Source organism: Phoca vitulina, unplaced genomic scaffold (genome assembly GCF_004348235.1).
Source record: "Phoca vitulina isolate PV1807 unplaced genomic scaffold, GSC_HSeal_1.0 scaffold15, whole genome shotgun sequence".
Taxonomy (NCBI): domain Eukaryota; kingdom Metazoa; phylum Chordata; class Mammalia; order Carnivora; family Phocidae; genus Phoca; species Phoca vitulina.
In genome coordinates, this window is record NW_022589718.1 from 40,120,497 (window position 1) to 40,134,592 (window position 14,096).

Genomic DNA, 14,096 nt, shown 5'->3' on the forward strand with positions numbered 1-14,096 from the left:
AACCATCTCCACCGTCCATCTCCAGAACCCCTCTCATCTTCCCAAACTGAAACTCTTGACCCACTCCAACATCGACCATCATCAAAAATGTGAAAATGCTTCTATATAACCACTAAAGTAAAAAAAAAGTTCAAGTTCATAAGGAACATTTATGTCATTAAAATGCAAAAGCAATAACCATTACATCTGAGTCTGAAGAAATTTCCAAACATTTCCTAAATAATTAAGCAGCTTCAGACATACTGGCTCACGTTACATGGTAAAAACCAGAATTCACACATTGTTCAATTCTGAATGAACTGACACTTTGAAAGAGTTATCATTTCAGCCGACTCTTCTTTCCTCTCACTTGATATGATTCCTTCCCCAGTCCATGCCTAATGTCATAGCCTTGGGTCTTCTACAATTACTTCCATAATAAAAAAATCCTCTAAAGAAAATTGTCTAGCAAATGTCCTCGATATTCAAGTCTTACTCAGGGGGACGCTTTCTTGGTTCTAAAGGTTGATTACTTGGGATTCCTACAGAAAGCAAATAAAACATCTCAATTTGGCAGGATTTCACATATTAACTTGAAACTTCTTATATAACAGAGTGGCTAAAAATACAGAAAGCTCATTTCAACATTTAAAATCCAGTTAGATTCCCAGAGAATGGTATTTAACTTTTAATTTTATCATTAATTTTGATGCTGCTCAGAATCAGAAACTTGCCTGAAAGACATAAACTAATCATTCCTTCTGTTGTAATCACTATTGTTGATGGACACAGTTCATAAAAATCTTTGTTTCTTCGTATGTGACCTGTTCATACATTTTTGTTACTAGGCAAGACTTCCAGAAGAATATAGAAAGAGGCTCAAAAAATACCCAGCCATGTTCTCTACAAACTTCCCTGTAAGTAAGTGTGCTCAAAGTCAAAGCCAATGTACATTTGAACGGGTGATAACAGGGGCCACTCTATGGACTGTTTTTGATGAAACAATAGGGCTGGTGATATAATCTGTCCACAATCATAAGTAAAAAAAAATAAATATCCTATTTTCCCAAAATACTCAGTGTTTTACATTAGAATACATAATACAAAACAATAACTTACCACTTAAGAATGAGATTTCAGTAACCATACTAGCTAGTTAATATGCTGTTTATATTAAAAGCAGAGTAAATCCCAACACGTTAAACGCTTCTGACTCTCACAGTCCATTATGGTTCATTTTATTAAAGTTGGAAAACCTAAGGAAATGTCAGCACAGCTCTGCTTCATACCCAACACAAGTATCCTGGGATGTAGACAGACGTATCTGATAGGACACAGCTGATCCCGGGAAGGAGTAATTCTCAGAACTAGCCCTTGGCAGAAAACACAGAACATTCCATATCTTTTCCCCAGGACCTGCTATTTCTTTGATGAAAATGCCCTAAATCAGAAACCCCACAGCGGAGAGTAACTAAGACGAAGACCCATAGGACAACAAGCTCCATGTGATCTTCATGCTTGTTTGTTTCTGAACTTTAACACAACAAAGTTCCAAAGCTTTCTTTTCAGGATTCACCCCCACCCCCATCATGCTTCCTTCAAAGTAATGCAAACCCCCAGCCACCTGCATCTGTGAGAAGTCACACGACACACGATCTCCCACCGCGAGACGCCCATCCTTCTGTGTTTTCACCCCGGCTGCAGGCAGCCTTGACTGCAGACACACGGCCGACACATTGCGTGCTAGTCGGCGACGATGTTCTTCCTCAGTGAGTAGGCGCAGTCAACACCACCAACAACTTTGAAACTCACATATTCAACTTCAAAAGACAACCAGTCTCCCTTAAAAGTCTAAGACAACTATCACCTAAATCTATTTACTCTGTCAAATAAAAACAGATCTTTGAGCTCGGGTTATATCTCACCGCAAACCTGAACAATCCAGTTTTTTGCTTGTTTTGGTCAATATACAATCTTGCACTAAAACAGCAGCTAAGAAAACAAGATACCTAAATTCTGCAGTAATATTTCTTCAAATTTTCCACTGGCATAAAACCTATCCTCTCAAACCAGAAGAACAAAGTATATTTACCTGTATTCCTGTCTGGTAAGATACAGCAGTGCTTCTGCAAAATGCCGGGCAAAACCTGTTTGAAAACATAAATAAAACACGTTCGGTTATTGATCGGGTAAGGAAAGGTTCTCACCAACCGCAGCAAGCGTTGTCCTGATAAGGTCGTTGGTGTTGCCCAGGGTCCTCACGCCCACAACGATCTCACAAATTAAACAATACAGAAAACTTTTGATGACATACATTTTTCATCAGAAAGGTTAATCAGGTAGGTGTGCTCATTGTAAATGCTGTTCCAGAATGGTAATGCAGATCTATTTAATGTACGCCCCTAATGGGTCCCGGGAGTATCCTGAAAGCTGCACTCAAGGGACTCCTACAATAAGGCAAATGGGCCCACCAATTTTTGTGATGGCTTTTAAAATATTAGATGCAATTAGAGCCTGAAAGTGGAGGACCACTGGGGCGGTGTATTGAGCCTGCCTTGTAGGATCTAAGCAGAGTTGCTTTCATCCAGGATGAGTCACAAAGAGGAATGGGGAAGAAAAGTCTGTATCTACAGTCACAGTTTGGTAGTAAATGATGAAGGAAATATCTTTGGTAAGTAAAGGGAAGGTGAAAATAAGGAAATGGCTTTCCCCAGAAAATTCAGCACTGTAAGCACAGACCAAATGTATCTGCAAGGAAGAGATCTCTGTGGGGATTTACGATGATGCATTCTAAACTCAACCAGAGTAAAAGCTGAACCTCCATCCTGAATTCTCCACCGAGGCAGCTGCAACCATTTCTCTAAAACTCCCAGCCCGGAAGCAGGCATTACTTATCCTGGAGCAAGGACTTGGGGGGTGGGATGGGTGCACAGCAGCCCCAAGCCCAGGGCCTGCCTTCCACCACCTTCGGTCCAGCCGCCTACACAGCCGCTTCGGACAGGTGGGACCTGTGGTCACGATGCCTCCCTCTGTGGCCCTCCTCCGTTCCCCAGCCGTCCCTCCACACCGGGGAAAGAGTAATTCTCACCAAGTATCATCAATTGCAGACAAGACAGTATTACCAATTTCCCACTCTAAACCAATCTAAGAGACAGAAAATAAAGCAATAATCAAGTAAGAACCCAGTAAATACAGAATGTGGGATTAAAAGTTCAAAAAGGCGTCTCCCACTCCTGTGAAGCTGACTGTTTAGCTGGGATGCAGAAGAGCAGGTGTGGGACAGTCAGGGATCGATGGCGCACCAGACCACCCGGCACAAGGTCAACGTCAACGCCTAACGCTGCCTCCCGCCCCGGGGGTCGGTTCTTCACCAGCCGGGTCTGAAACCGGCGTTACTCTGGCACTCTTCTCTCCCTCACCGGCCCCCCGCCTTCGAGGTCAGATAAGGAAAACGTACACACGGATACACATGTGCAGACGTGTACACACGTGTGCACACATGCACACACATGCACACATGTACATGCACACACATGCACACATGCACGCATGTACACACACACACCCTGGGCTCCCTGTGAATCTTCATTCCTTCTCATTCCATGGCCGACACACTTGTTCATGGACTTTTCCAGCAATTTCCAGGCCTAAGAAATAGTCTCCCTCAAAAGAAAGGAATGGTCCCTGCATGATCTGTGCGGAGGATGCGAGCGTGAGTCTCCACATGAAGTTCGACCAGGGCTGCAGGTGCACAGCCCCCCTGTGCTCCCAGCACCCGTGAGCCCCAGACGCGCAAGCTGGCCGGTCCACCACAAAGCCCCCGACAGGCGTCTCGACCCGCAGTCTCCTCCCCAGTGACATAATCAAACATGCTGCTTCTGGTTAATTTTTCTAGGGAACCACTAGCGACTGTTAAAGCACAGAAACGTTCACGATGGAGGTGCAGGGGCGTCCCTAGTGTGCATCTTAGCTCCAAACTACGCAGCTGGTTCCGTTCCACAAGTGCCCCTTCCAGAAGCAGAAACGGAGTCTGGATCCATCAGACACCGCACGATCCGGCCACCACCTCGGTGCTGGTGGTGTTTTCATCCGGACGATCTGAACTCAAGGTGACACGACGAGGGCCCCGCAGAAGGCCAGGGCACGGGAACCGGGGGGGGCGCATGAGGGCCCCGCAGAAGGTCAGGACACGGGAACCGGGGGGGCGCGTGAGAGGCCACGTGCCGTGTCGACACAGCCGGGAGGAAGGGAAGGGAGGCGGGCGTGGGGCTCGGCGCGTAGGTTGGCCCTGCACAGCACAGGCACTGTCTTCCCCAGCTAGCCCCCGTCGGATGTGGCAGCTCTAGACTGAAGCCTGTCTGGCCCGGGAGTACAGACGGTGCACAGAACTGCTGGGGGGACCCGACTGGTCACGTGGCGTTCCTCTCAGATTCGGTGATTTCCACCTGGGGCAGGGCACACGCTCCGCCGGCGCCTTCTGCAGAACTAGGAAAACCTCCCCCAAGGCCCGGACGTGCGACGGCAATCACACCCCACTAGGGCGGAGGGGGCCCTTCTGGGGGCGTCTGTGTCACGTGGCCGAGCTGTGTCATGGAAGAAAGAAGAGCCACAGATTTAGGCAAACACACATCGGCTTACGTGACAAGTGCTTCCTAACCCTCAACGGCCCTCTGTGCCCAGCCCCGTGATCCCTCCACTCCAGCCCCCGCGCTCTCCCTCTCCCACCCAGACGCTGCACCACCTGCCGGCAGCCACCACGGCCACTTGCTCAGTACAAGGCCCCACCGAGGCAGCCCTCCCGCCCACAGCTGTCACGGTCCCTGTGAGCAAGCCGCGTGGCTCTTCTGGGACCTCAAGCAGGAGAATATAAGGATCCAGAGAAATCACAAGCAGTCATGGTAGAATTCACCCGCGACTTGCCTGAGGGCAGACAATTTGTGTTCAAAAATGGCAGCCATACCTAATCTGGACAGGTTCCTCCCAGCTGCGGCCATAGGTAAGACATGGGCGCTCAATCTTAGGAAAAGGTTGCGTGCACACACCTCTGTCTCCTGCAGCTCGGGCTGGGGGGCAGGAAGGCGGGGCTCACGTGCATCCATTCCTCTCTGAAGGGTCCCTGCCGCCCAACAGTTACTCCTCAAGCTCAATGCCACCAACCTGCCTGTTCCAGGAGAGCGAGCAACTGCTGAGAACAACTGGGGGCATCGTGCTGAGCAGGCCACAGGCAGCTGGGGTCAAACGGAATACATCCAACCAACACCCAGAGTCTTCCGTGAGCACCTGCCTGAGTCACCGTGAGCATGACACCAACACCGCACGCTTTAGGGACCACGGCTCCTCGTTACGTCCTCCGTGTCCTGTGCCCAGGGTCTTCCAGCTGACAATCTATTCCTAAAACACCATCTTCAAGGTTTCACTCCACCCCATATCCTCAGCCCTCTCTGGGGCGCCACACTCAGCAGGCTGGTACCGTGTCTGATGCGCCAGGTCAGGAGTGCTGGAGCAAAGCCCTCCCATCCAACACTGCGCTCCCGGGCCCCACGGGCTCAGTGAGTATCAGCCAGCGATGTCAATCAAAATCTGAATGCTGGTGGCCACGTGCACTGTCCACACTTGAAGCACTTGCGTGACTGTGGCCGCCATATTGGATAGCGCAGACGTCATTGACATTTTTCAGATGAAGAAAACAAGGTCTGAAGGTGATATCCTGTGTCAAGTATACTCAAATGTAAAAATAAATTTTTTTTAAGTGTTGCTGTATTGTCCTCAGGCCTCCTCAGTTTCTCTGGGCAGATGCCCCTCGTTCCTGTGTGGTCATGCTGGCTGGTGTCACAAGAAGCCAGACATGGACTCAGCATGCCACGTTTGCCTGGAGGTCCTCACAGCCTGACTCCCTGTAGCTCATATAACAAGGTAATGTTGTGCCCTTGACATCTCAGGAACACACCGCGCAATGCAATGTGCGGCACGGGCGTGCGAGTCTGAGACAGATGCACTCTGCGGCGTGGTGAGAGCACAGATTTACACGGAGTTACTCAAGTAACTCTTCCTGGGTAATTTAACTCTTAGCAAAGGGCTGCAGGTTTGTTCCGCGGCTCTCGTGAAATGAGACAGACAGCCCTCCCGTTTCACGGGGCCAGGACTGAGGATTTCCCCATGTCTGACAGGCTGCTCCCCGCCGCGCTCTCCCGGGAGGTCTGAGAGGCTGCCCCCAGCCCGGCAGCCGCCCGGGGTCCCGCACGCCGCTCGTGCGCTCAGCTGCGTGCAGGGTGAGGATCACAGTGCAGCCAGCTCTGGAAAGTTCTGTCTGTGGGGGCCCCTGTAGCACCTGGCCTGGGGCGGCGAGCACTGGACACACACCGGGCCTGTCAGCTGCGGCTCACACGACATCAGGTCCAGGGCGGCCACGAGGATGACGTTCCACCCATGGAAGAGGCCGGGTCACAGGCTCGCGGCGCAGGCTGTTGTTAATACACAGGCTCCGCGACGCACAGCACAGGGACCCCGGAGCCCCAGACTCCAGCGTCAGGACCGTGCTCGGGGGCAAGCCATGCACCCCTCAGTGCCCTCGTCTGTGGCACGTCGGTGACACAGGGGTCCAAGGAGGCTTTCTGCATCACACACCAGCCGACCAGAATCTTCTCACTCAGCAAAGGGGAACACACTCCGCATCAGCACCACGCAGGGGGCTGTCAAAACACAGAGTGCCGGACAGCCGGCCGGTCGCCGGCCAAGCAGCTCCAGAGCCCCGAGGACACGCAGCGCCCGCGGCCGACAGTCCCGCGCTGAGCACCCGGAATGTGCCGAGGGTAGATCTCCCGTTAAGGGCTCGTACCACAGCAGAGAGCGGACGGGGACACGCCGGGAGGTGCTGGATGCGTTCATGACCTTGATTGTGGGGCTGTGCACACATCCAAACCCCTCACACTGCTCAGTTAACTAGTGCAGGTTCTTGTATGTCAGTTACACCTCGACAAAGCTGGGGGAAAAGATTTCTGCTCCAAATGTTCAATAAAGTTCTCTGCACCTCTGACGACACAGGCACACGGACACGCAGAATCTGCATTTCTACAAGGCTCCTTGGCCGGGAGGAAACGTACCCGGCGGGCCACCTGCACACAGGTTATGCCTCAAGTAAACACAGCTCACCCATCCCTTCGACACACACAGCCAACCGCGATGACACGTCGGCAGAGTGGCTATGGTAGAAACTCACACGACAGAACGGAATGTGTGAGCGCCTGTGAAAAAGACTTCCACCCCCATTTGACAGGTAAGGAGCAGAAAGAGGGCTTTCTTAGCAGAGCCAGAAATGGGGGATCCAGCTGTCCCCAGACAGAGCTCTCGACGAGGACTCTCGAGGTTCGGGACTCCGAAGCACGACGTGTGTCCAGGGCCGGTGTGGGGCAGACGTGCACGGGACCCCTCCCCACACCCAGAGACATGAACCAGAGGGGACCAGAGCACAAGGGGCTGGGGTGAAAACAGGAAAGCTGGTTACAAAGCTTACACGCTGAACAGAGCTGCGTCCGAGCCCGGCTCCACCTTATTGCGGAAGGAGAACAGCGGGGCAGTCACCTGCCCCAGCCCTCACCCTCCCCAAGCAGGAGGCTGGGATAGTCTCCTCTGGAAAATAAAACAGGCCAAGAGAACATACCTCCTATTGATGTAGGCCTTCCAATTAAAACTGGTTTACCCCGAGATCTCAGTGGAAAATTCCACCAGCCAATAAGCCCCATTTACTCAACAAAAACAAACTCCGCATAAATGTTTAATGTCTCGTACTTAATGAAGACTCACAGCTGAGGATTATCATACGTTTAAAGAGATCCCCCATTCTGAGAGTCACTGACAAAATTAGAGGAAACAGAAACATTACCAGAACAAGAGAACATTTTTTTTAAGTTTTTATTTTTATTTGAGAGAAAGAGAGCACGAGTGGGGGTGGGGCACAGAGGGAGAAGCAGACTCCCTGCTGAGCACAGAGCCCAATGCAGGACTCGATCCCAGGACCCTGAGATCATGACCTGAGCTGACAACGGCAGACCCTTAATCAACTGAGCCACCCAGGTGACCCCATAAGAACATTTTAAAAACACCACAGAAAGAGGAGAGATGTTGCCTGTGTCCCAAGAACAGAGTGCTATGCTTACGAAAGGCAAATTTATAGAACAAGAAACACAGCTTTTGGAAATTAAAAAAAGGAAAATAAAATTTTAAAAAATAGTTGAAAAATAAATTCAAGGAAGTATCCCAGAAAGTAGAGAAAAAATATATAAAGAGTTAGAAAGAAAAAAAAAAAAAAAGGAGAGAACAAAGAATTATGTGGTCATCGTGGGCAGCATACCATGGGGCCCAAAAAGGTCCAGAAGAAAAGAGCCACGAGACAGACAGGACACAGGGTCACAAAAACAGACAAAAGCCACACGTCTGAATGACACAATTCCAGACTCAGTAGGCCCACTGAGCAGTTGCCACCATCCATACAAGGTGACCAACCTAAGGGGCATCATCCTGAAAATTCAGAGCAAAAGGAGAGTCCCAAACTCAACCAAAATACTAAATTCTAGAAGCTGGAAAATGTAGGAACAGTGTTTTGGACATTCTGGGGGAGAAACAGATGACAGCATCCTATCAGTCAAGCAAGACAGAGCAGGACCCCACTCCTGGGACGGGAACTGCCAGGGCTCTCCGCTGCCCCAGAAGGACCCGGAGGGCTTCCCGGGGGAGGTGAGGGGGTCCTGATGTGGCACCTGGACATGGGCCCGCAGGGGAAGGAAAGCGCATGGAGGGATACATGCTGAACACACAGAAGAGAGATAAAAATGGGATGAAGACAGAAAGAATAAGCCTACTTATTTTTTTAAGGCAATTAACAATAAATGAAAGATGTCACCAAATAAAGAGGCATGATCCTACAAACTGAGTGTGACGTAAGTACTGACCACGGATTTACCCAAACATCACGGTATAAGCCCACAGAGCACAGGGGAGGGGATGGAGGGGCAGTGCCATGCACACCCACCACAGAGGGGCACGAGGAGGGGCGGGCCAAGCAGCTGAGGGTGGGGGTGCACACGTATGATTTAAATGAGATTAGAATTAACTCGCATAAACCAATGTCTGGCCAGTCTGCACAATGATGTTTGCAACTGCAAGCAGTTCTAACACGTCTGTAAGGACACTCAGAATGACCAAAACACCTATCCAGAACTGAAGTACTTCTAGACATTTTTATAGCTTTCTCATTACAATTCAGACACATCTGAACTCAGTCTTTTTAAAAAAAAAAATTTAATTATTGATAGAGCACAAGCAGGGGGAGGAGCAGAGGGAGAGGAAGGAGCAGACTCCCCACTAAGCAGGGAGCGGGACCCGGGGCTCAATCCCAGGACGCCGGGATCATGATCTGAGCCGAAGGCAGACGTTCAACCGATGGAGTCACCCAGGCGCCCCAAGACCCATCTGAACTCAGTCTTTACCTCGTTATTCAAAACACGTGTCCAGGAAACCTGGATAAAGGCAAACACTGGGCTAGGAGTGAGAATAAAACATAAGCAAACTCTGGTCCAATCCAGAGTCACTTTCTGATAAATGTTCATAAAGGTCTATAAAATAAGGAGTTAGGTCAAGTGCTTCTATTCAAGCAACAATAATCAAGACAGCAGGTGTCACTGAAGGCACAGAGGGCAGATCAGGGGACCAGGATGGACCCCACTGATACAGTCAACTCATCTCTGGCCAAGGGGCTGCAGCAGCACAGTGGGGCCGAGACGGGGGTCTTCCAACAACCGTGCGGGAGCAACTGACACCCACACAGAAAATACTGAATCTTGACACACAACTTACACCCTCACAAAAAATAACTTGAAATAGATCACAGATAAAATGTGCAAGGCAACATTCTAGATGCCCTAGCAGATAACAGGGAAGAAAACCCTAGATGCCCTCTGTCGTGGAGATGACGTTTTAGGCACAACACCAAAGGCTCTGCCATGGAAGAAAGAAGTTGGTAAGTGCACTTCATGAAAATTAAAAACTTCTGCTGTGTGAGACACATGCTCGAGAGAAGACGACAAGCCACAGACCAGGAGGAAATATGTGCAAAAGACACATCTCATAAAGAACTACTATCCAAAATATGCAAAGAACTCTTAAAACCCAACAAGAAAACACACAAGTCAATCAAAAGATGGGCCAAAACCCTGACAGACATGTCACCAAACATCTCACCAAAGAAGTTACACAAAAGCTGAAACAAGATACCCCCACGCACCTATGGGAATGGCCACCATCCAGAGCGCTGATCACGCCAAGTGCTGGTGAGGATGTGGCATCCCAGGGACTCCCACTCACTGCTTAGAGGAGGCAGGATGGTGCGGCCACTGTAGGAGATGATTTGATTGTTTCCTACAAAATTGACCACACCCTTCATGTACAATTCAGAAATCTTGTTCCTTGCTATTTCCCAAAGCAGTTGAAAACCTATGTCCACATAAAACCTGCATGTGGATGTTTACAGCAGGCTTATCATATCTGCCAAAACCTGGAAGCAAGCAAGATGCCCTGCAGCAGGTAAATGGATAAAATGGTCCATCTAGACAATACAATATTATTCAACACAAAAAGAAATGAGCTATCCAACCAAGAGGACATGGAGGAACCTTAAATGCACATCACCCAGTGGAAGAAGCCAGTCTGAAGGCTACTTACTCTGTGATTCCAACTCTGTGACCTTCTGGAAAAGGAAAAACTATGGACACAGTAAAAAGATGAGTGGCTGCCAGGGAATGAGGATGGAGAGAGAGGGTTGAAGATGGAGAGGGAGGGTGGGGGATGGAGAGGGAGGGTGGAGGATGGAGAGGGGGGTTGGGGATGGAGAGGGAGCGTTGAGGATGAAAAGGGAGGGTTGAGGATGGAGAGGGAGGGCTGAGGATGAAGAGGGAGGATTAAGGATGCAGAAGGAACGTTGAGGATGAAGAGGGGGTTGAGGATGGAGAGGAAAGGTTGAGGATGGACAGGGAGGGTGGAGGATGGAGTGGGAGGGTTGAGAATGGAGAGGGAGAGTTGAGGATGGAGAGGGAGGGTTGAGGATGGAGAGGGAGGGTTGAGGATGGAAAGGGAGGGTTGAGGATGGAAAGGGAGGGTTGAGGATGAAGAGGGAGGGCTGAGGATGGAGAGGGAGGATTGAGGATGGAGAGGGAGGGTGGAGGACGGAGAGGGAGGGTGGAGGATGGAGATGGGGGTTGGGGATGGAGAGGGAGTGTTGAGGTTGGAGAGGGTGGTTGAGGATGGAGAGTGGGGTTGAGGATGGAGAGGGAGGGTGGAGGATGGAGAGGGAGGATTGAGGATGGAGAGGGAGGGTGGAGGACGGAGAGGGAGGGTGAAGGATGGAGATGGGGGTTGGAGATGGAGAGGGAGTGTTGAGGTTGGAGAGGGTGGTTGAGGATGGAGAGGGTGGTTGAGGATGGAAAGGGAGGGTGGAGGACGGAGAGGGAGGGTGGAGGACAGAGAGGGAGGGTGGAGGATGGAGAGGGAGGGTGGAGGATGGAGAGGGAGGGTGGAGGATGGAGAGGGAGGGTGGAGGATGGAGAAGGAGGGACGAGCAGGCGGGGCACAGAGGATTTAGGGCAGTGAGACTACTCTGTGACCCTGTCACAGTGAGCACATGTCACCATACATTTGTGCAAACCCACAGAGCGTGCACCACCAGCAGTGACCCCGATGTAGACTGTGGACTCTGGGGGATGACAATTGTCTACGCAGGTTCATCAGTGGTACTAACTGCACCGTCCAGAGGGGATGCTGGTAGTGGGGGGAGAGGAGGTGGGGGGAACAGAGATCATTTGCCCCCAGAGATCTGTGCCTTCTGCTCAATTTGCTATAAACTTGAAATTGCTCTGTAAAAATAAATAAATAAATAAATTTCTAAAAAAGGCTTTTCCTTTATATGAAATGTAAGCATTTCTGGCCGGACAGGAAAGGTTTCAGCACAGAGTGAACAGAAGCCCTGCTGCGGATGCCCTCACCCACCGGCTCAGGACGCAGGACAGGCTGGCACAAGGCTCTCAGTGCCCGCCGCCGGGGCCCAACCTGGATATTTCCTCCGCGACCCCAACTGACTGTCCTCGGCCCTGTGGGCAGGAAGTCTATGATCTCCACAGACTGGGGACGACTTCACTGCCCAGATCTCCTGCACGGTTGATGCTCTTCCCTTGGGTTGAGGAGCTATCTGTGAATTGCTCTGCAAAATTATACAGAAACTCCCAGAGACACATCATTTGAAGGGTTGATGATTCCACATCCTATTGTGGAACAGAGAGATGGATGTCAACACAAACATTAAAAATCAACTCCCAGACAGAATTAATAGCTCCTCGTCGCTACTACTGCATTAAAACAACAAAACTGCACCGAAAGTCCCTTTCAAACCACAAAAGCATCACTTTCATGGCAACAGACACACAGCTCAGGACGTATATGCAGAGTGAGGTCAACGGTCCCCTCATCCCAGGTGGGTAGCGCAGGGGACAGAAATGCATAGGTGGGGGTCTGCCTCTTTGGGACGGGAAGCCCTCCAGTTCCGTCACACCCTCGGTCCTGGGGGCTCTTCCCAAAGCGCCCCTGCAGGAAGTTGGCACAGAGGCGCTGTGCATCACGGCTGTGATGTGAATCCACAGACTCCGTTACACCACCGAACCTGATCACGGGATCTGAATGTCAAAATAAAAAGCTGTTCTCAATGCTGGGGTGCAAATGTCTCATGGAGACCAAACAAGGTTCTGCCTGTGATTTTAGGGGAGAAAGGGAAAACCTCAAAGTTGCTTCACTGCAGAGAACTCTGGCTGAAATCACATGGAGGTGTAGGTGCCATAGAACGAAACCATTGAAAGGTCAAGTTCCACAGGTTGTCTTCATCAATACTGTGTCTGCCGTCAAAGCAGAGACACTTGACACCCTGCCAGAGGCCACGACCTCGAGCAAAACCCCACACCCACCTCTGGTGCTGTGGAAAGCACCCGGAGCTGGTGAGCTCCCCAGACCACCAGCTCGGGAAGCCTGGGTGCCATTCAGTCCTCAAACCAAGGAGCAACTTTCAAAGCAGAGAACCATGTATTGTGCAAGCTCTGGAGTAAAAGAACTGCCCTTTGAATTGCGGGCAGGGGACCCAGGCAGCCACCTCTGCACATTCAGAGCCATCCAAGTGGCACATCTCTGGGCACCATCCACATGTGAAAACACAAGTAATCAGCAGACTTACAGAAAGACCCTGTGATCAGAAATACCACCTTTCCTCCCCGACACCTTCAAACACTTTCTCCAGGGTGATCACAGCCGCCACGGAAGGCTCACATGGCCCAGCTGTGTGTTCCCCCTGGGTGGGAACGCCAGCCCCACGGGCTCCATGCTGGCATGGCGGTGAATGTTACATGTCCAGCTGTAAGCCTGGCTGTCCAGGTGTGTGCTTGACCAGCCACAGGGTGCCCAGATGGAACACTGTTTCTGCATGTGTCCAAGGTGTTTCCAGGAGAGATGAGCACTGGACCCCGCTCCTGCCCCCCACCGTGTGCGGTCCTGTCCCATCCCCTGAGGGCCTGAGCACAAGGGAAGGTGGAGGAAGAAGGGACCTGCCCCCCTTTTCCTGCCTCACTGAAGCAGCTGGGACACCTCAGCACATCCACTGCCCTGGGATGGGAGACGGACCCACAGCTCCCTGGTCCTCGGACGCCCCTGGGCCTCCAGCCTGCAGATGCAGACTGTTGGCTTCTCGGCCTCTGAAAGTGTGTGAGTCACCTTCTCATGCTAGATCTCATCTCAGACAGAGACAGAGGGGACAGACGGATGTGATGTATGGACGCACAGACGAATCCTGCTCTGGAGAACCCTGACTAATGCTGCAGACTTCTGCAGTTCGCACTGACAAGCCCACATCCCACCACGTCTGGAGGGCCAGAGTGGAGGTCCTCAGCCCCGCTGCCTGGTGGACCTGCTGGGTGGACCCACCTGGTGAGCAGCCCACAGCAACACCTGATTCCACGGGCCCGGCTCACCGTGCACCGTGTGAGAAGGCAGCCCAGGCGGACCAGCCCGGAAGTCCCATGTGGACAGCTCATCCC

General features: G+C 51.1%; 1 protein-coding gene across 3 annotated transcripts in view; it reads right to left on the bottom strand.

Moving 5' to 3' along the window:
* Positions 1 to 14,096, bottom strand: part of DLGAP2 (DLG associated protein 2) — an 862,351-nt gene that overhangs the window by 662,235 nt on the left and 186,020 nt on the right. For all 3 annotated transcript variants that reach the window (XM_032413746.1, XM_032413747.1, XM_032413748.1), the window contains one exon: positions 2,072 to 2,126. In XM_032413746.1, the coding sequence (XP_032269637.1) occupies positions 2,072 to 2,126 (55 nt within the window). The remainder of the gene's footprint in view (positions 1 to 2,071; positions 2,127 to 14,096) is intronic.